This window comes from Cricetulus griseus, chromosome 3 (genome assembly GCF_003668045.3).
Source record: "Cricetulus griseus strain 17A/GY chromosome 3, alternate assembly CriGri-PICRH-1.0, whole genome shotgun sequence".
NCBI lineage: Eukaryota > Metazoa > Chordata > Mammalia > Rodentia > Cricetidae > Cricetulus > Cricetulus griseus.
This window is the reverse complement of record NC_048596.1, coordinates 17,812,205-17,834,752: the sequence shown is the minus strand read 5'-3', so window position 1 is coordinate 17,834,752 and position 22,548 is coordinate 17,812,205. Positions and strand designations below refer to the sequence as shown.

Below are 22,548 nucleotides of genomic sequence, written 5' to 3'. Positions count from 1 at the left end.
GACTAGCTAGCCTTGCTGAATTGCCGAGAGACCCTGTCTTCAAAACATAAGGTGGAGAGTTACTGAGGAAGACATCCAGTGTCATGGCTGGTCTTGCTCATGTGTGCACACATGCATGCATGTGCTGACACACACACACACACACACACACACACACACACACACACACACACACACACACGATTAAAGAAAGTTGTTTTAAAGGAGTTGTTTTTATATGTCTTCTAGTTGCAGCCCACTAAAGGGAAGAGGTTTATTTTTAAAACTTTAATCCTAAAGTTCCCATTTCCTTCTTAATGTTCTATTTCTTTGCCTGTGAGAGTGTGTGTGTGTGTGTGTGTGTGTGTGTGTGTGTGTGTGTGTGTGAGAGAGAGAGAGAGAGAGAGAGAGAGGAGAGAGAAGAGAGAGAGAGAGAGAGAGAGAGAGAGAGAGAGAGAGAGAGAGAGAGAGAGAGAGAATGTGTTCTGTTTTTGTTTTTTTGTGGGTTTTTGTTTGTTTGTTTTTTTCTGTCTAGCAAGACTGCTCATGTTTCTTGGTCACACAGCTAACTTTACCATCTTTTTCATTCCAGTTGGAATCTTTATCATCTCAGAGTTGACTCTTTTCACTCTTTTTCCCTTATGAGGTGACATTTTTTTCTTGTTCTTTATGTGCCAAATAACTTTTTATTATATCCATGAATATCTTGAGATTCTGAGTTTTGTTTATGTCAGAGAACATTGATTTTTTTTTAAGTAAAAAATGACTGTAACAGTTACAGTCATCAGGTTTGCATTCAACTTTGTACATTCCTTATGTGGATTAGTTTTATTTTATTTTATTCTTATTTATTGTGCGTGTGTGTGTCCTTGGCTTGTGTGTGAAGCTTTCAGAAGTCATTTTTCTCCTTTCAAAACATGGGCCCCAGGAATTGAGGTCAGATCATCAGAATTGACTGCAGGTGTCTTTACCTACTGAGCCATCTCACTAGCCCTGGACCAGTGTTTTATTCTGCTCTTTACCTCAGTGTGTGTGTAGTGTGCTCATTTGAAAACACCTTTCTCTGATGAGCTATTCACTGGCTCTCAATTATAAGTTTCTTAATTAAAGCTTTGACATTACTGTTTGTATTTGTGCCGTGTTTATCAGCCAGTGGCCAGTCTGGGACAGGGTGATGAACTACCTGTCCCACTGTTGAGTTCTGAAAGTTGTGAGTGTATTGTTTAGGGTCAGATCCATGCATGTGTTTATTCACAGCTGCCCGCGGTGTCCTCAAGGCTTTCCTGACACTTTCCGGCTCTTGGGAGCTCTTGTTCATGGTCCTTTGGTCAGGAACTAGGCTTTCAGTTGGTCTACTTGGCCAAACTGTGATTGCATCTGCATCCAGAGCCAAGTGGCTGGAGAACCAGGGGAGAAAAACAAAAGAAATACATTTTCCCTAAACAAAAGAAATACATTTTCCCTATGTGCTTGAGGCTTATAGCTCCTCTGGCCAAAGAGAATTCACTTCCTTTAGCACTTTAGGTGTCTGCCTGTCTGTACCTTGTCTGACAGAGGCAAGCCAGGCCCAGTGTGGTGGCATATGCCTGTAATCCTAGCACTTGAACTGAAACAAGAGGATTGCCCCAAGTCTCAAGTTACATAATGAGGTGAATTGCGGGCCAGCCTGGGCTATAGAGTGAGACTGTCAATGATAAAATAAAAAGGTCTGGGAGCATGGCTCGCTGAAGTTTTTATGGTGTCAGCACCAGGGGCTGAGTTTGGATCCCCAGGCATGATAGCATGTGCCTATAAACCCATCCCCAGAGGGCAGCCATGAGAAACCCTGGGGCTTGGGCGCCAGTTGGGCTTGTTGAGTTGGTGAGCTCGGTTAAGTGAGTGACCATGTCTCCAAAAAGTAAGGTATAGAGCCGTAGCAGACGATTACACACACACACACACACACCCGTCACCACCACTACCAACAACAACCAGACAAACCAGCAACAACAAATCCCCCTGGAGTTTCCACTTACTGCCTCTGACCCTCTGGAGTCTACTTTCCTATGCTTTGAGCTAGAAAGCAGTCTGGAAGTTTTTTCTGTCCACACCTGATTCACTCTTTATCTCAAACTGCTTTTGAGTTGAAGCCAAGGAATCCCTAAGGGGGAAAAATGAGAGTCTGATTTGGGAACATTTTACATTCTTGTCTCTCTGTGTTCACTCGTTTCACTTTGAGTTGTAAACAGAGTTTTCTCCGTCCTATCCTGTGCCTCAGCTGCTTCTAATTAATCACTCAGAGACTTAGTATTAATTACGGAATGTTTGGCCTATAGTTCAGGCTAATTACTAACTAGCTCTTGCATTTAAGTTAACCCATTTCTATTAATCTATTTATTGCCATGTGGTCTGTGGCTTACCGGTCCTCTGGCATCTTGTTCCTGGGGCAGTTGGCTTTCATCTCCCCTGACTCAGCCCCTCTTCATCTGAGCCCTCAGTTTGATTGTTCCCCCTAACCTATTCTGCCTTGTCATAGGCCAAACAGATTTTATTATTAACCGATGGGAGCAAGGCATATTCACAGCATACAGGAAGATCATTCCACAGCACAGAGTTCTTACAAAACTGCTGTGTGTATTCCACCCAGAGATTATATTGGCATCTTTGGGGGGGGACACTAGGTTGGTGCATTCCCCCACTTTTCTCAGAAGCCACACCTGCAAGACTCTTCTCCCCCAATGCCAAGATCAAACAAGTGTGCTCCCACTAAGCTGCACCCCAGGACCCCTCCCATCTCTCTCAGCAGGGTCTCGCCACGTATCCCTGGTTGGCCTGGAACAAGCTGTGTAGATCAGTCTAGCCTCATTCATAGAAGTCCACCTGCCTCTGCCTCCTGAGTGCTGGGCCTAGAGACATATGCCAACAAGTCTGGGCCTTGATGATGCACTTTTAAACTTTTATTTATTTATTAATTATTTTTTTTCAAGACAGGGTTTCTTTAAGTAACAGTTCTGGCTGCCCTGGAACTCGATTCATAAACCAGGCTGGAGTTTTAAACAATTTTTTTTTTTTGTGTGGGAGAGTTGTTTTTTTGCAATTAGTTCCTATTCTTTGTAGAATTAGTAGAAGTTACAAATGATTGCAGAAGGGGAGAAAATCACATAAGATGTAGATGATTGGGGGTGTAGGTAGCTAACATGCATGAGCCCCAGCTCCGTAAGGGATGGGGGTGGAGAGAGTGGGCTAGGTGGGGAGAGGAGGAGGAGGAGAAGGGGAGAGAGAGAGGGAGGAAGAGAGGGAGAGAGAGAGAGAGAGAGAGGAGAGAGAGAGAGAGAGGGAGAGAGAGAGAGAGAGATTGAAGGTCAATGCACTAGGAGTATGAAGTAGACGGGGACGGGAGAGGTGGCTCCACAGTTAAGAACACTGGCTGCTCTTCCAAAGAACCTGGGTTCAGCTCCCAGCCCCCACATGATCGCTCACAACTGTCTATAGCTCCTGTTCCAGGGAAGCTGGCACTCTCGCACAGATGCACATTCTGGCAAAACATCAATGCACATACAATAAAAATAAGTAAATCTTTACAAAAAAGATAGAGTAGAATATTATGGTTCTTTTTACTTTTATTTTCCCAAGAAAGGAGAAAAAAAGGCCCCCTGGGAGGGGTGTGGTCCAGCAGTAGAGAATTATAAAGAGGCCCTTTCCATTTTTCTTCCTTAGGAGTTTATGCATGGATTGGAATCAACTTTGTTCTGGGACGATTTGACCATGAAGATGGTAAGTCAGCTCTGCCCTGTGTGATTCTCCAAGGGCTGCAGCTTCTCTTCAGGCTCTCAGTACTGTGTATGCACTTGCTGTGAGCTTTTCTTTGTTGGTGTCTTCTTTTATGAGAAGCTTCAAATGTCTATAAAAGTAGAAGTAACAAAATGAACGTGGATGAACCCATCACCCAGTCTCAACACTTAGACTGTTTTCTATTTTTTGTGTCTGCTCTTGTTCCACAGAACACATTAAAAAAATAATCCTCCATTGTTGTTATTGTTTAAACATTATTTATTGTATGTGCATGAGGTAGGCATGCTTATGCCATGGTGCATATGGAGAGGACAACATGGAGAGTTGCTTCTCTCCTATCTCTGTAGATACATAGTTGAAATACTATATTTAAGCCATTTGAAAGAATTCTCTGTATGATATACACTCAATAGTTAGATTGATTTATTTTAGTTGCTTTCAAGTTAAAAGCCAGAACTTTTGCCAGATAAGCCATCTTGCTGGCCTGGAAAATTCTTTTTTTGGGGGGTGGGGCAGAGGGGATGGGAGTAGGAGGGGGTTGGGGATGTCTTTCCCTTTGGACTTGAGTTTTGTTTTTAATTATTTGAATCCTGTGTCATTGATTTCAGAGTCAGATGCTGACACTTCCCTGGACTCTGCAGTGGGACGCAGGAGGACGGTGGGGATATTGGACATGGGAGGAGCTTCTCTCCAAATTGCCTATGAAGTCCCTACCTCAACCTCTGTCCTTTCTCCCAAACAGGTATTTCGCCTTGTATGGAAAGGCAGTTAGAAATGCCAGTGCTGTGAAGGAAGGTCACTCTTTGAAGCTGTACTGCCTGGGGCTGGAGTCCTGGGTCTGTTACAGATAGTTGCTAGCTTCAGTTATCTTCTTTTCTTTTCTTTCTTTTTCTTCCCCTTGGTAGATGTGGGTCTCACTGTGAGTCTCTGTCTGGCCTTGAACTCACAGGGATCTGCCTGCCTTTGCCTCATTAAAGGCCTGTGCCTGCCACCACCCTGGCACTAGCTTGCATTATCTTGAACAGGTTACCTCCCTGAGTCTGAGTGTCCAAAAGGTGTAACAGTATCTATCTTACAAAGTTGTGAGGCTATCAGTGTGAAGTGCTTAGCAAGTGGGCCGCTTATGATAAGTGCTTGATACATTTTAGCAGTCATGATTAATGCTGTGTATCTTTGGGGGTTGCCTGGAGAGCAAATATACAGGTCAGTCCTAGATACCATTCATACATACATACCCTTTCCCTTCCTCTTCCTTTCCTTCAGCTCTGAATACTGTTTACCTATGTGTTTGTATGTATGGGTACACACACATTTGTGTGCACATGTGCATGGACGTCGATGTTTCCTTGATCTTGTGTCACCTCTTCCTCTTTGAGACAGGGTCTTTCACTGAGCTTGGAACTTGCCTGTTACATCGGCTAGTCAGCAAGCCCCAGGGGTCCTTCAGCCCTCTCGTCCCCCACATGAGATTATAGACATGTACTGCTGTTACTCTCTGTGTGTGTGTGTGTGTGTGTGTGTGTGTGTGTGTGTGTGTGTGTGTGTGTGTGTGTGTGTGGTATGTGTGTGTGTGGTGTGTGTGTGGTGTGGTGTGTGTGTGTGTGTGTGGTAGGTGCTTGTGTAGGTGAGAGTGAATACGGAGACCCAGAATTGACAGTACACATCACTTTTTCATGTGAACAGTAGGGATCAAACTCAAGTCCTCCTTCTGTGCATGGCAAGTACTTTACTGAGTCCCCCTAGTCATCAAGAATTTATTTTGATGCTGACTTTTCTTTTTCTTTTTGTAGCACTGCAGATTAATCTCAGGGTCCTGCAAATGCTAGGCAAGTGCTGTATCAGCGGGTTGCATCTCCAATCAAGAATGTATTTTTAGGGAGAGGATTCCATTATAGAGAGAAAGAGAAGCCTCTTTTTCTGTTTGTTTATATTTTTGTTTGTTTTGTTTTGTTTTTTCGAGACAGGGTTTATCTGTATAGCTTTGGAGCCCATCTTGGAATTCAGTCTGTAGATCAGGCTGGCCTCTAACTCACAGAGATTCTCCTGCCTCTGCTAGGATTTTAGGCGTGCACCTCCACTGCCCTGCTCTGAGAAGCATCCCTTTTGAAACATGATATATGCACAAGAAATAGGACATGCTACTCGCATTGCCTCCAGAAGTCAGTGAGTCAGCCAGTGTCAGGAAGTCTGTAATTTGATCTAAATCAGTGGTTCTCAAACAACCCTTTCCCAGGGGTCGAATATCAGACATCCTGCATGTCAGATAAATACATTACGATTCATAACAGTAGCAAAATTACAGTTATGAAGAAGCGACGGAAATACTGTTAATGGTTGGGGGTCACCACCACATGAGGAACTGTATTGAAGGATTGCAGCATTAGGAAGGTGGAGAACCACATGGTTTCTCACCCTTGGTGCTGTTGATATTTGGGGCTGAATAGTTGTGTGTGGCTGGGTATACTACGATGTTGAGCATTGTCGGTGGTTGTAATCACAGTTGTGAGGAGATAGGGACCAGCAGGGTCAGCCCCATTTGTGAAAGCTTGAACAGGAAGCTTGATCTGTTTGCCTGGGTGTCGGATCAGAGTTAAAGTTGCAGAGATGTCTCCGGCTGACACAGTATGTACAGAGAAGGCAGCAGATTCTGGACTGTCCCAGGAGTGGTCAGTGGCCTGATCCCGTGTAGGAGTTTCAGGGGAAGGTTCTGGGGGGAGAAGATGGAATTGGATCATGAGGAGTCTTGAGAGTTGTCGGAGGGGACTTGGCTTTCAGTTCTGTCACTTGCAAGGACCTCGCCAAAGTTTCAAGCAAGGCAGTCACATGAGCGTCAGTTCCATAGTTAGGCAAGCTCAAAGGTCCTTCCCAACTGTAAGTCTTGTGTGGCCACATCGGCTGTGTGCTGGTGTGTTTTTTAGGAAAATAATTTTGGTGTAAGTAGGAATGTAGGTGAGAGAGTCTTGAGTGAAAGTTGCAGGGTTCAAGTAGAGAGTGCAAATGGAATTGGATGGAAGGAGATACATTTCAACACATATTTGGAGCAAACATCCAGTTATATTTAGCTAAGTGGGTGTGGTATTGTGAGAAGGACAGGGAGAAGTCCTAATGGTCCAGGCTGGAGAACTAGGAGGCTGAAGAGCCCAGCGAAGAGAGGAGAATGCAGGGGAAGGGCAGGCAACAGAGGGGTCCTGAGCTGAGGTCATAGCGAACAGTGGGTTGCTGAGCCGGGGTCAGAGCATCGTTTTGGTCTGTAGCTCTGAAGTCCTAAGGCTTCGTGAGTTAAAAGGATTCACATCTGTGGTCATTGAGTGTGATGTCTTCAGAGACTTGTGTGCACAGGTTTAGAGAGCTGCAGTGGAGTCCTGGATAGCACCAAATCAGGCTCAGACACAGCAGTGCAGTGACTCAAAGATGCATGCTAGTGCTTGGTTAAGAAGCAAAGACTGTGTGCACAGCATCGCTTGGGATTCAGAACGTTTCAGTACTGCCAAAAGGAAACTCTGCAGTCCTTAGCAGTTATCTCCCATTGTCCCATCTTCCCATCACCTACTCATCTAGGGATCTGCCTAGCCTGGAATTTTCATATAATGAAATCATGCAGTATGGCCCTTTATGTCTGACTCTTAGAAAAATGTCTGCTAGGTAATGGACATTGTGGGATGTACCAGCACAGCACTGGTATTGGTGGCTGAGTCACTGTTCCACGTGCCGTTGATTCATCCATCATTGGATTCATAGTTGAGTTGCTGCCACATTTAGGCTATTGTGGATAGTAGTGCTGTGAATATTCACAAACACACTTTTGTGAAGACTTAAAGTTGCTAGGTGCAGTAATATGTTTACAAATTAAAAATACACAATCCAAAATAGTTATTTTCATTTTGCAATAATACTCTTTAAAAATTAACACGAGAAGCACATGGGGATGGTCATTCATAGCGGGGGTAGGGCTAGGGCTGGACATGAGGGTGAACAGGAATGATTGGACCAGAAGAGGGGCTTGGCTATGGGTTGGATGACAACGAACTCAGGGACATAATTTAATCTCTATACTTAAAGTTAAAAACCAAAAATAAGGCCGGGCGTTGGTGACACACCCTTTAATCTTAGTACTTGGGAGGTAGAGACAAGTGAATCTCTGTGAGTTTGAGGCATCCTGATCCACATATTGAGCATCAGGCCAGCCATGGCTACACAGTGAGACCCTGCTTGTAACAAATAAATAAAAAAACACCCAAACAACAAAACCTCCCTTATTTTGAAGATAAAACTGAGCTTTCCCAGTGCCCAAGCCTGTCACGGAAAATAGTAAAACTTTCTGAATAGTTCTAGGCAAGGTCATAAAATAGTTCTTACGATGATCTTTGTTAAAAGATTTTTTTTTCTAGTTATGAAAGTAACTCCCAATGTAGAGAATTGGAAACTACAGAAGTCCATACAGAAAATGGCATCAACTCTAAATGAACCCACCTCCCCTGTGCCAGCTGCTTCTCTCTTTGCTCTCATAAAATGCCAGGCAAAAACAAGAGGAAGGGTCATTTTGGCTTCCATTCTAAGGGGACACAGTCCATCCTGATGAGGAAGGCATGACAGGAGCGAGGCAGCTGGTCACTTGACATCTGTAGTCAGGAAGCAGAGAGAGGTGAATGCGGTGTTCAGCTGCCCTTCTCTCTCCATTCAGTCCAGACCCCAACACTCAGGGTGGCCCCTCTCTTCAGTTAAACCACACACAGGCACGCACACACGGCCTTGCTACAAACTCAGATTGTCTTTGAACTTGTGATCCTCCTGCCTCAGCTGCATGGGTGCTGGGATTACAGGAGTGCGTTACTGTGACTGGCCTAGAGAGTGGAAGGCCATTTTAAAGAACAGTCAGAAATGGGGCCGAGTGGATTCCCTGCCACCACTTTCTAGAATGGAACTGAAACCTCTCTCTCTTTTCTTCTTCTTCTTCTTCTTCTTCTTCTTCTTCTTCTTCTTCTTCTTCTTCTTCTTCTTCTTCTTCTTCTTCTTCTTCTTCTTCTTCTTCTTCTTCTTCTTCTTCTTCTTCTTCTTCTTCTTCTTCTTCTTGATGTTGTGTTACAGGAAGAAGAAGCCAAGATCCTGTTGGCTGAGTTCAACTTGGGCTGTGACGTGCAGCACACGGAGCATGTGTACAGGGTCTACGTCACCACCTTTCTGGGCTTTGGGGGCAACTTTGCCCGGCAGCGCTATGAAGAGCTTGTACTGAATGAGACACTTAACAAAAACAGGTACTGTTGACATGGAATCCTCATTTCTACCAGACTGCAGATGTTCAGAAAAACTTAGTGACATCCAGCTATGATGGCTAAGCCTGCCTCCTCCTTTTCTGCCACGTCTCAGCCCCTGCTCTGCAAGGGTACATTCTGTTCTTTAGTAGTAAGGACTTGGCTGTGTCCACAGCCACACCTGCCATCATGAGATGTTTGCGGCTAGGAAAAGAGGATTAGCTCCTGTCACGTGAGAGTTAGGGTTGCTCATGTGCATTAAACTTAACAAGTGCATAAAGTTAAATTTGCCTTTAAAATTGTGTCCAAGTTTTAAATGGTCAGTTTTTCACCCAGAACTGCAAAGATCGCTTATTTCCTTAAAAAGGTTTTATTTTTATTCATGTGTCCACATGTGTTTGAATGTGTGTAGGTGCCTGTGGACATCAGAAGAGGGGATCGGATTCCCAGGGGCTGGAGTTATAGTTGGTTGTGAGCCTCCCCTTGTGGGTGCCGGGAACTGGTCTTGGATCCTCTTCAAAAGTAGGACATGATCTTAACAGCTGAGCCACTCTTCAGCCCTGAGATCACTGGTGTTTCATTTGATTACCTTCAGGCCATAATGAGTAGCTGTGAAGGAATTGTCCTTATTTGTTTGTTTTGGTTGTTGAAAGTTATTTACCATTGTGAGGAAGATACAGTAAACAATGGTTCTTTTCTGTCAAACAATTATTTACATCTGTTGGTTTAGCAAGAAAAAAACTAACCTAAAGAGGCACTGGTGTATCCTGCTTGTAGTAATTTCTCCATAGCAGTTGTCTTAGATTGAGAGAATGTTGAATACTGTCTCATCAGCCTTTTTAATGGTTTAAGCCTCCATCACTGAGTTAGCGGAGCTCTGGGGCATTCAGGTGTTCTGGGTGATTGAATGAATATCCGCAGAGTGTTTTTGTTCGTCCGCACAAGCTGACTGGAGCTGGGGCACTCAGCTCCTGCTGGTGCTGTAATCACTGGAGATCCCCCGCTCCAAAAGCTCCGTGGAGGCTCCAGTTCACTCCTTCTTCAATAACTGCTGTGCCTTCCGCCTCTGCTGTGCTGTGCTCTTCCTTCTGTTGCTCTTGCTGGGCCGCATCCATCCACTGCCTTGGTACTTTCTGGCCAAGCTCTGAAGTTGTCTGCTTTAGGATTGTAGACTAAAGTGTGGCTCCCGGAGCTGCCAGTCTACCAGATAAACCTGTCTTCCTGGGATGGTTCTCACTCCCTGATGAACAGTTTGAGTTTTCCTTGTAGTTAGTGACATGTCTGTAAAACAGATTCCGTTTATTCTCGAGTATTCTGTTGTGTTGCCCCTTCCCGTGTCCTCCTTCAGTTTCTAATAGTCTTCACCCCGAAAAGTCCACACGCTCATGTCTGCATGCTTACTAACTGCTAACAAACAGCGAGTGCAGTGGTCGCCATGCTATTTCTATCCTTGGCCAGACCTGCATGTTAATCTCCTTAGTAAATGAGAACAGTATAAGTAAATGAGACAAGTATAGACTAGAGAAGTAGAGCAGTCAAGTCCTGTCCCTCCCCTCCCATCTAGCCGGTGAGGGCTTTGTGGGCTAGTCCCCGGAGCTGTCGCTCTGTCTGCTCTGTGCCAGCACCACTCACTCAAGGCCAGATGTTGCCACCGTGCCACGGCTGTGGTTGGCTCTTCAGGGAGCCCTCTCTGAGTTCTTCCCACTTTGTCTCTTCTCACTTGTGTGTGTATTTATGTGTGTGTATGGGTTGTGTGTGTGTACATGTTGATATGTGTGAATGTGGGCATGTGGTTGTCATTGAAAATCAGAAGGTATTTGTGAAGTGAACTTAGTTCTCAGAAGAGGTCAGGGTCCATACTCTCACATTCTGATTTTTGTCATTGTGACAGATTGCTGGGCCAGAAGACAGGCCTGAGTCCTGACAACCCATTTCTGGACCCCTGCTTGCCTGTGGGACTCACAGATGTGGTGGAGAGGAACAGCCAGGTCCTGCATGTGCGTGGAAAGGGAGACTGGGCCACTTGTAGGACAGTGCTGAGCCCCCTGCTGGCCCGCTCCAACACCAGCCAGGCCTCACTGAATGGCATTTACCAGTCACCAATTGACTTCAACAACAGCGAGTTCTACGGCTTCTCTGAGTTTTTTTACTGCACAGAGGATGTGTTGCGCATCGGTGGCCGCTACCACGGGCCAACATTTGCCAAGGCTGCTCAGGTAACTCATTAATAATCAAGATGACTCATGCTGGCAGCTCAGCATGTGCTAGGGAGTGAAACAAAGGGCTCTCCGTGCATGATCTCGCTTGAGTCTTTATAAGGGTCTATGAGGCCTCATTCTATAGAGGAGACAGTGGCCTCAGAGGTTAAGGGACCATCTCTGCTAAACTGCCTTCTGGTTGAATATGTTGGGTTTCCATGGGTGTGTGATCACTGAGGTATAAAATTGTTCTGATGGTGCATAGTTAGCTTTTCTTGATGTTTATGGCTCAAAGGTATCTGTTTTCCCCTTTGCTAGGTATCTGGCTTGTACGGTGGTCTTGGTGGATGGGTCTGTTTTCTTGTCTTGCTTTGAGCTATTAAGAGGCTATTGGGGCCGCAAAGATGGCTAAGTGGCTAAGCAATTGTTGCTCTTTCCAGAGGACCAGTGTTCAGTTCCCAGCATCTGTGTTGGGGAGCTTACAACAAACTGCTGTAAAAATCCAGCTCCAGGGTCTCTGGTGCTGTTTTCTGGTCTCCTTGGACACGCGCTCGTGCGCTCATACACACACACACACACACACACACACACACACACACACACACACACACACATTCATTAAAAAGAAGCTGGATTGGTATAAGGTCATTGATAGAAGGTGTTGTAAACCCCAGTGATGGTAGAAATATTTTTTCTTAGTGAAAGAGTAAAAATTTACTTTGCACATATTTAGAACTTAAACATCTTACAGGCTCATGTCTGTAGTCACCAGCACATCTAAAATTTGATCAACTCTCTATATATCTCCTGCCTTGGTTTAGAGTCTGTGTTAGTTAAGTTTGTTGTTATTTCTCATTTTGTTTTTTGTTTTTGTTAATTGTTTTTGAGTCTCACTATGCTGCCCTGGCAAGCCTGGAACTTGCTATAGAGACCTCTCAAGTGCTGGGACGAAAGGCATGTGTCATCACACCTGATTTTGTTAGTCAATTAAAAAAAGATCAATAAGCCGGGCGATGGTGGCACACACCTTTCATCCCAGCACTCAGGAGACAGAGGCAGGAGGATCTCTGTAAGTTCAAGGCCAGCCTGGTCTACAGAGTGAGTGCCAGCATAGGCTCCAATGCTACACAGGGAAACCCTGTCTCAAAAATAAAACAATAAATAAATAAATAAATAAATAAATAAATAAATAAATAAGAAAGAAAGAAAGAAAACATCAATAAAAATAAAAAACAAGCAGATCACTGTAACAAAATACTTGGAATGTTCAACTTAGAACACAAGTTTGTTTTGTCTCACAGTTTATAGGTTCCAGTCCATGGTCTCCTGGCCCCTTTGCTTTGGGCATATCATGGTAGAAATACATGGCAGAGCTGAACTTTTTCCATCATGAGTCTGGGAGCAAAGAGAGTATGGAGGGAGCTGGGATCCTATACTGTTTTTAATGGGCTGTCCCCAGTGAGCCGCTCACTAGTCCTCACTTAAGGATTGTGTTCTACTATGTCCCAACAGTGCCACACAGGGGCCAAGTCTCTTAATACATGAGTCTTAGGGAACATTCTAGATTCAGCAGAGTCATGCCTTTGATTTTTGTACAATTTTGGCATCTGTCTAAGAGACAGAGATGGAAAGAATCTCTCTCTTGTATTTTTTATGCTTTCCTTTCTTCTTCTAGTTCCCTGCAGTTCTCTTGGGGCAAACTTCCAGTAGAAGAGCACCTGCACTTCCTGTTATGCCACCCCAGAGGCAGTCCGGGGAGCACTGTGGAGCTCCTGCTTCATGCTGCTCCTTCCTCAGCCTAGGGATCCCTTCTTCCTTACCTCCCAGAGTCCAGGGCTCCCTGACTGACCTGGCTTGGGTCTTTTTCTTGTCACAAAGATTCTTCAGATTCTGTTGTTTTGAACACAGAGGGCTCAGGTGATTGCTTAGCCAAGTCACTAGTGACTTAGAAAGTTTTCTGAGGTGAAGGAAGTTGTTCCCTTGACTTTTTAAAAGTCCAGTTTTAAATAGTTGTCTTCTCACCTTTCCTAGATACGCTATCTCAGTTACCACACTCCTCATATTACCCACTGCCTTCCCGGCTTTATTTTTCCACTCAACTCTGTGCCGTCTTGCACACTCTCTGATGCCCATTTGTTTATTCTCTTACTGGTAGAATGGAAGCTTCATGGGGACAGGATTTTTTTTGTTTTTCTCACCACTTCATCCTCTGGCACATAGGAGAGCACCTGGTGCCCGATAGTCAGCAGATGCCTTTGCCTGAACCAACTGAAAACAGTTCTTTGAGAGTTGTGACTTCAGGCAGGCTGATGGCGGCTACTCTCCCTGTCCATATGAGTTCTCCACAGAGTGGGAGGGAAGTAGCTCCCTGGCTTTTGATATTATTATTGCTCCTAACCTTTGGGCTCTCTGATGCCTAACTGGCTCAGGAGCCAGCTTTCACTGTTTAGTATTAGACATGGAAGCAATGAGAATAGAGAGGCATGACATTGTGTCCGGTGGTCCACTGTGCCATTCATTTTCCTTGGTGAGATAGTAGCCCACAAGTAACCAGAAATGGAGCAGCTGTGTCTGCGGGGAAGCTGGAGAATTCACCTGTAATTTTGTGTTGCACTCTTTTCTCTGTGCTTGTTCCAGGATTACTGTGGCATGGCTTGGTCGGTACTAGCACAGAGATTCAAGAATGGTCTCTTTTCTTCACACGCAGATGAGCATCGACTCAAGTAAGTAAATTTCTTTTCTGCTTTAGATACAGCCTTAAAACACGGGTGGCAGGTTATAATGGAGAATCCGAGAACAGTACAGATTGGATTTTAGGCTGAAGGAGAATTTGATTATTTCAGATTCTGGTTTTCTGAAGGATTGGGACCAAACAGTGAATCTATTTCTGTGTTGGGAAACCAATATTTACCAAAGAACACTCCCTCCAAGTGATGAGTGTCAACAGTGATGACCTTTTTTATTTTAAACATTTTATTATAGAAAATTAGCTGAAAAGTAGTGTCTTAGGGTTTCTATTGCTGTGAAGAGGCACCATGACCCACGCAACTCTTATAAAAGAAAACATTTCTTTGTGGTGGCTTGCTTACAGTTCAGAGGTTCAGTCCATCATCCTCATGGCATTGGAGAAGGAGCTGAGAGTTCTTACATCTTGATTCACAGGCGACAGGAAGTGGTCTGCAACCCCGGGTGTGGCTTGAGCATATATGATACCTCAAAGCCCTCCTTCACAGTGATAGGCTTCCTCTGACAAAGCCACACCCACTCCAACAAGGCTACATCTCTTAATAGTGCCACGCCCTTTGAGGTCTGTTTTCTTTCAAACCATCATAAGTAGAAAGAATAAAAATGTAACTATTACCTAACTTCAACATTTTTTTTCAAGGATTCATAATCTTCCCATTTCTAAATGTTTAGTTTGAAAAATTCAAAGGTGCCAGGCATAGTGGTGCACACCTTTAATCCCAGAACTCAGGCAGAGGCAGGTGAATCTCTGAGTTCAAGGCTAGCCTGGTCTACAGAGTGAGTTCCAGGACAGCCAGGACTACAAAGCGAAAACAAAAAAACAACAACAAAAAGAAAAAAAAAAAGAGAAAAGACAAAATCAAAGGTGCAAACAATTATAAAATATCACAATGAATCTCTGTACATCTGTCACCCAACTTCCCTATGACAGTAATGCCTGCCAGTCTGGTTTTTCATTTATGCAAATCATGGATGTTGTACAAACCCATGGTAGTTATTTCAGGAGTTCTCTCAAGACAGGGATCTCAAAAATCAAAGCCGTAGAAAACCACAGCCACAGTGTCACACTTGGCTCTGCCTAGAGGTGAGAAGGCAAAGCAAGGAGAGGCTGGTCGCTTGACATCTGATAGAAAAGTGAGGGTTCCTACAAAGAGGAATGTATTACCATTATATTTTCTTATTTTTTTAAAGCTTAAGGAACTTATTTCTCGCCACTTAGGTATCAGTGTTTTAAGTCAGCTTGGATGTACCAAGTCCTGCACGAGGGTTTCCACTTCCCCTACGACTACCCAAACCTTCAGACAGCGCAGCTGGTGTACGACCGAGAGGTGCAATGGACACTGGGAGCCATTCTGTATAAAACCCGATTCCTGCCTCTCAGGTAAAGTCAGACTAACCATGCTGGTCCCTTGACCTCAGAGAATGTTAAGTCGATGTCGCAGAATAGATTTCCTGCTCCTCCACTCTCAGGAGATTCCCATTGTTCCTTCCGTCTGAGCCGTTGTCCAGTCAGGTCTTCCGAGACAGACAGGTTGAGCTGGATTGTTCTGGAAAGCCAGCTTTATTTGTTCTCCTCTAACAGATTGGTCTTTAGGTTTGGGCTCATACTAAATGCTTCTAGGATACGTACTGATGACCTAAAATGTGAATCCTAAGTTAGTCTGGAAAACATATTTGACAAGGAGTTGGAGGAGGCTGTCTGGGCAAAGCACTCTTTCCTAGTGGATAGAACCATTCCAGAAGTGGTACAGTCTGTGGTGGTCCAGCCTTAGAAAAAGGACCTGACATGGTTTTAAGATGGGTATTTTCATCCAGCTGAGGCACACCCATGCCTTGCCTCTTTGTGCTGTAAGATATTTGGGACATGGTGGGCCTCGTTCCTGGGACAGGTTCAGATAAAGTAAGGTGTGCTTTTACTCTCTTGTGCCTGATCTTCCAAACTCTGTCATCAGGAACCAGACAGGGACAGATGTGAGGGAAGTGGGCTGTGTGGGGAACCAGACAGCATTCAGGAGGTAGAGGCAGGTGGATGTCTGTGAGCTGGAGGCCAGTCTGATCTACAGTACTGAGTTCCAGGATAGCCAGGGCTACATAGACCCTGTCTCAAAACAGCAAAACCCCCCAAAAGAAGCAAACAACAACAGAAGTTCCACAAATCAACAACAGCAAAAAAAAACAAACAACAACAACACATTTATTTTGCAGGTGACCAGTTTTGTCTTTCTGTTTGCTTTTTTCAAAACTTTAGTTTCTATGGCCTTTTGATCTTTGTCTCCACCTTCTGTAGCATCTGAGCCCACGGGGCTCCTCCTCCTCCTGTAGCCCAGGCACCGGAAGGTGCAGGAGGAATCCGTCTGCCCTTGGGCTGGGGATGTCAAGCTTTGCTTGTTCTGTGCAGCTGGTTTCATAGGATGTTTGAGTGGATGGATGAGTGGGATGAACCCACATGGACCGTTCAAATCACAACCAGTGTTTCATTCTGAAACTAATAGTTCTTTCCACTTCCCTAGGGACCTTCGGCAGGGAGGTGTCCGGCAAGCCCATGGCAGCTGGTTCCGTCTCTCCTTTGTCTACAACCACTATCTCTTTTTCGCTTGTACCCTGGTGGTGCTGCTGGCCATCGTCCTGTACCTTCTGCGAATCCACAGAATTCACCGCCGACAAACTCGAGCCTCAGCTCCATTGGACCTGCTGTGGATCGAACAAGTGGTGCCAATGATGGGGGTGCAGGTGGAGCCGTGAGCCTGGAGCAGACAGGGAAACTGCTGGACCTTAGGATTGCTGCTTACCGAATTCTTCACTTTCCTGAACTGGCCTCAGATGCTGCTTTGGCCTGGGAATTTCTACTTTTTCACTTTAATTTCTTTTTAGTGCCCAGGACAGGACCTTTTCCCAGAAGCCGTAACCTAATCTGTGAGGAACTAAGAGGCGAGAGGCCGGTGCTAACACAGGGGACTAAGCTTAGCCCAAATGAATCATGCTTCTCCTTTATCCTAGAAATCTGGGATGTAGCATTTTCTCCTCTTGCTGAAGCAAGTGTTTGTATTGGGCAGCTGGAATCACGGTTGAAGCTAACTTGGATAGACTGATACAAATCCAGAGACATTCCAGCAAGTGCAGTTGCCCCTGCTTTCTCTGTAACAGAGATACCCTTATGTGGAGATCCACAGCCTTGAATAGGGACCCAAGATCTCTGGGGTTCAGTGGACCATGATCTCAAGGCAACCAAAATGATGCAGCTTCCTTGCTTCCTTGACATCCCTGACAGTGTTGCAGATGGTGTTGAGTATGCTATATAGATCTGAGATGATAGAACCCCTTTTAAATGAATGCTCCATTGAAGATCTGACAGTATTCTGTCTGATACTTGGTCCCACCAGGTAGAAAACACTTCCATGTCTATGTGCCTCACAGGCTGCTTGGGCATCAGTGGTGCCTTTTAAGCCTTAAGTGTGCCTATAGAATGGAGAAACTGATGGGAACTGGGGACCTGGTTTGCCCGTTTTCTGGTTACTGTCTCACAGGCATATTTTCCTGTGCAGAAGATTCAGAGCAATTCCCTTCATTTTACTGCTATGTATTTTGGGGTGGGATGTTTTTGGGGCCCTTTGTTTAAGGAAGAATAATATTAAGAGAGTGGGCAAAGGCAGTAAATCAAAGTTTGGGTTTTTTTTGTTTTTTTGTTTTTTTTCCTTTTTTGTGTGTGTTTTTTGAGACAGGGCCTCATTGTGTATGTAGTTCTGGCTGTCCTGTAATTCATTCTGTAGACCAGCCTGGCCTGAATTCAAACTCACAGAGATCTGCATGCCTCTGCCTCCTGTGTGCCGGGATTAAAGGCGTATGCCACCATGCCCTGCTTAAAATCAAAAATTCTTACCTATTTTTGAAATGCTTGATAGAGAGCAGAATCTAAACTTTGGAATAACTAGATAAATCTTCCATGGAGCAGCCTGTCCAGTTTTTGGACATCTGTCACAAATAGTACTTCCTTTACTGGGGACAGGAAAGCCATAGCTATGTTCTTACCCAGGCCTCTCAGAAACTGGCCCCTCTTCAGCCAGTCTGCCTCTCAATTGCATGAAGAGCCAGTGTTCATTAGCTCCTCCCTGATCCCTGGACTCTTCCATAGGAAACCATGAGGGGCCTGCCTGGGATTGTTCCCAGGGCTCAAGTAGTAGCTTGATCTCTTCCTTTTGGGAGTAAGGCAAGTCTCTTGAGCCCAATTTTTTAGGTAGCCAAGGCTAGCCTTGAACTCCTGATTTCTCCTGCCTCTATCTCCTCAAAGTGCTAGGTTTAAAGGTGTGTACCTCCAGACCTGGCTCATTTCCTTTTCATTTTGCCAAAGCCTTTTATTTGTAGAGTTAGAAGAGAGAGAGAGAGAGAGAGAGAGAGAGAGAGAGAGAGAGAGAGAGAGAGAGAGAGAGAGTCTAAACTTAAAGAATAAAAATAGATTTCTTTGAAAATAAATTCCATACTGGGAACAGAAAGGGATGAAATGCTTTACAAAAAAAAAAAAAAAAAAAAAAAAAAACTAAGATGGTCCTAGGGAAAAGCCAAGGTGAAGATAAGTATATTGACTCTGCAGTTAGGCAAGTCCTCAACTCTCTTCTTTCTTTCCTTTTCTGAGGCAGGGTCTCTATATATCCCAGGCTGGCCTGGTACTAAATGATCCTCCTGCCTTAGCCTCCTGAGTACTGTGATTATAGGTGTGTACCACCATGTGTGCACATCAGATAAGTAGCAATCTAGCAAAGATTCTTTCACTTTACATATTTTACTTCTCATCAGGACTGTGTCATTGACAGTTCTTTTAAATTTTAAGATTCTCTTTAGTTTTAATTTTTATGTCCTATGAGTGAGCCTTTGCCTTTTTAATGCTGCTTTAAGATGACAAAAATGTTCTTGCTAGCCATTTGCCTCCTCAGGGAACTTTTAATTCCATTGGTTTCTATATACCAGTTTTGTTGTTCTTGGGAGATCTCGTCAGAAGAATGGCCTTATTCATGTGTTCAAACTGAAGTTGGAGGGAGGAGGTAACCAGTCCAGTTCTGAAGTTCTCCTTACAGCTTACTCTTTACCCTGACGGTACTAGTAGCTACCATTTGTCAAGCACTTACTTTGTATTGCTCTTTAGAACTTTATGTGTTCTTTGTTTATTATTTAATCATGACAGCCTTTTAGATTGATAAGCCCTACATTCTTTTTATAGTTGAAAAAAAAATCTCAGGATGCCTATCTTTATCATTTTTCAATATAAATATATTTCTTAATTTATTTGAATTAGTCTTTGAGTTTTTGTTTGATCCATTATGTTCTGTTTACTGTTTTAATATTATGGGATCCAGACATATCTTTATTAACATAAGACTTCTGAAAGTCCATAGGTTAAGAACAAGAAGGGACATGTGGTTGAGAAGAACTGACCAAATTGCTTTTGATGGTCCTTGGGTGCTTCCATCACTCCCATCAGTGGAATCTTGGTAGCCAAGTTTGTATATATATACATACTTTAGGTTTTACTTTTAAGCAATTAGCTTAAGGTCGCACATTTTTTTCCTAACCACAACATTCCAATAACATAAATACTATCTGAATGAAGGTACAAATGCCTAATAGAGATATCTACCTCATTATAGAACATGGTGGGGATTCTTGGGCAGTTTCCAGACTGGAGTTTGTGTGACTTCTTTTCTGTTGGGACTAGATTGGAGTCAGAGTAGCAGAGCCTGTTTCAGAGTCTCCTAAATTGGTCTCCTAGTTTATGCTTAGCTTCAGTCTTGCTATCATGATGATGGACTTATGCCAAACTTGTGAAGATTTTGTTGGTGTTACAAAAATTGGTATGTTCAAAAGTGAGGACTCAAAACCAAGTTTTAGCACAATAGAGTAACAAATATTTTGTAAACAGTGAGTGCATCTGAAATCAAATACTTTCAGATAATATTCTGAATTCTGAGTGGCTGTCCTTGGCCTCCACCTTGCTCCTAACTTGGATCTGATCTACCTGGAAAAGCTCTTGCAGCCTACTTGGGTTTCTGTCCATCTTGGGATTTCTGTTTCTGTCTGTGGCTCTTGAAGGTTCTATTTTAAGCCAGCTTTGTCTTGTTTTATATCCCAATAGGCTGTTATTGTAGTATTTCTTTATTTTTGCTTGTTAATACTATTAGAAAGACACAGGGAAATCACACATCAACAGACCATTTTGTGTTTTGGACATCTGAGCAATAAAGAGGCCCTTTTATATTGTATCATACATAAGGGCTTCCATATTTTTAAATCATGAGCAGATTGTTGCTTCCATTTTTATAAAAAAACAGAGTTGAAAATGTTCTGAGAGTAGGATGTTTAGTCATGTGTGCATATTGGACAAGCTTGAAGATGTGTCTACCCCTGGGTCCCTCCTTAAAGTAGGACAAAAGCTGACAGCCCCCGCCCCCAGCCAGCTGAGTCATTCCCTCTGATGTGTTACTTTGCATTCACTGTAATGAAACACCCGAGGTCATTTATAAAGAGAAAGGGGTTGTTTTGATTCAGTTAGAGGTTCAACTCAGTAGTCAAGTGTCCTTTTTGCTTTGAGCCTGTGGCAGGCATAGGTAGCACAGCTGCTTAGCTCATGGCCAGGATCGGTGAGAAGACAGAGTTCAGAGTCTGTGTCCTCCAGTGACTTAAAGACCTATGAAGCTGTGCCCACAATGGTCCCACCCCCTCCCAGTAACATCAGCTTAGGACCAAGCCTTTAACCCGTGCGCCCCTGGAGGACATTCCAAATCTAACCGACAGCACTGTAAAGGCGGTCCTGGCAATACCTAAGCAGCCCACCCCTGGAGCACATCCCGAGTTTGGCTCCCCTGGCAGTAAAGGACCTGCCCTAGCTTCTTAAGTCCGCCTCTGCCAGCTGGGATCTCCACTACGATGACTGCTGATATTTCTGCTTCAAGTTCTCTTTCCACACTTCCTGTCTATTGAGGCTATAAAGCATACGCCACATCTCCTCCGTGATTGCTACCGTTAGTGTGGTCTCTGCAGTGGCCATGGCACCTGCATTGTCATCTACAGCCTGATGTTCTGCACCCCGCTGCTTCTGGTGGCTGGGACTCCCACTTCCCAGGTGTGCTGCACCTTGCTGCTTCCGGTGCCTGGGACGGCTGCTTTCCAGGTGCTTTACATTAAATAAGAATTTTGCGGAGTTCTTAAATTTCACGAATAGTTCTTATTCTGATAAATACGAAGTTCTAGAAAATATGCAATGTGTTGGAATGGCAACTCAGTCACCCTCATGTGTGGGCGGAGCGCCGTTACATATGCCCATAAATAACCCACCATTCACCCCAGGCCCAGGAGGGCTGCCGGGAAACTGGAATTCTAAAATCATGATTGTCAAGAGTCTTTGCAACCCACTTTACTCTTGGCCTTCATTAACCCTGCCACACACAGTAGATGCGTATCTCAGTGTAGGTTTAATACGACAATCTGGGCCAGTGAAACGGCTCAGTAGGTCAAAGCACTTGGGACAGACACCAGCCTGGCAACCTGAGTTTGACCCCAAGATGAAAGCAGAGAACTCACACGAGTTGTGCCCTGCCGTCTGCATGCACATGCATGTATGGCGTATACTCCCGTCATACATGCACACACACAATAACAAGTAAATTCTTAGAGAGATTAAATGATTCCCTCCCTGCCATCTACTGAAAGTCAGCCCTCGACACAAGGGTTTGTGAAATAAAAAATTAAATGATGTCACAAGAGTTATGGGCTAATCAACCTAATGGGGCTGGTAAAAGAAAAAAATTAAATCCCGGATTAGCTGTTTGAAAACACGTTTTAATTACCTTTATGTTTAAAAACAATTGACAGAACTGTTGACAAACTGTTGAAAACATTAAAGGAAATTCATTTGATCCTTTGTGCAATGGCTTTTTCTGAAAGAGACATTTGGGACATAAAATCAATAATTGTCCTCATTCAGTATTTGGTATCTATTTGGTATCTATCTGGTGACAGCAAATTATACAAATACAAAAATAGTTAAGATGATCTCTGTTCACCAGGAGTGCACAGGAAGCATAATGCAGCTGAACAGCTAAATGCCATCTGTTTTCAGACATGCGCAACTGTAATAAGAATGAAGTAACCCTGAAGCTGAGCTGACTCAGGGTGCCACTTGCATGGAGTGACTATAAAATCAGGCTACACAGAGAAACCCTGTTTTAAAAACCCAGCACACTCCTGTTCCAGAGGCTTCAATTTAGTGGGTCTAGGATAAAATCTTGAGTTCTGGGGTTGAGGGAACCTCTTCCGTGCAATAGCACAAACACAGTAGGGACTGGGACTAGGGAAATAAAACATGTATCTTTGTTTTACTAAGAACAGCTGAGAATTGTACTCTTTAGGATACACAAACTCACAGAATACTAGAGGGGAAAGAAAACTGATCATATGGTTCAGAAACTGCAGGTCAGACATATTTTAAAAAACCTGAAATTGTAAACATTTAATTTGGGGGTGGGATGGAGGATGCGGGGGGGGGGGGGGGGGGGCTCGAGACAGAGTTTCTCTGTGTAGCCTAGATATCCTGAACTCACTCTGTAGACCAGGCTGGCCAA

The 22,548-nt window shown here is 44.1% G+C and overlaps 1 protein-coding gene across 3 annotated transcripts in view; it reads left to right on the top strand.

Moving 5' to 3' along the window:
- Positions 1-21,843, top strand: part of Entpd7 (ectonucleoside triphosphate diphosphohydrolase 7) — a 43,948-nt gene extending 22,105 nt beyond the window's left edge. For all 3 annotated transcript variants that reach the window (XM_035441820.1, XM_027407261.2, XM_027407260.2), the window contains 7 exons: positions 3,676-3,732; positions 4,359-4,492; positions 8,836-9,002; positions 10,891-11,215; positions 13,835-13,920; positions 15,162-15,323; positions 16,453-21,843. In XM_035441820.1, the coding sequence (XP_035297711.1) occupies positions 3,676-3,732; positions 4,359-4,492; positions 8,836-9,002; positions 10,891-11,215; positions 13,835-13,920; positions 15,162-15,323; positions 16,453-16,684 (1,163 nt within the window). In that variant the 3' untranslated portion in view covers positions 16,685-21,843. The remainder of the gene's footprint in view (positions 1-3,675; positions 3,733-4,358; positions 4,493-8,835; positions 9,003-10,890; positions 11,216-13,834; positions 13,921-15,161; positions 15,324-16,452) is intronic.
- The last annotated feature ends 705 nt before the right edge of the window (positions 21,844-22,548 follow it).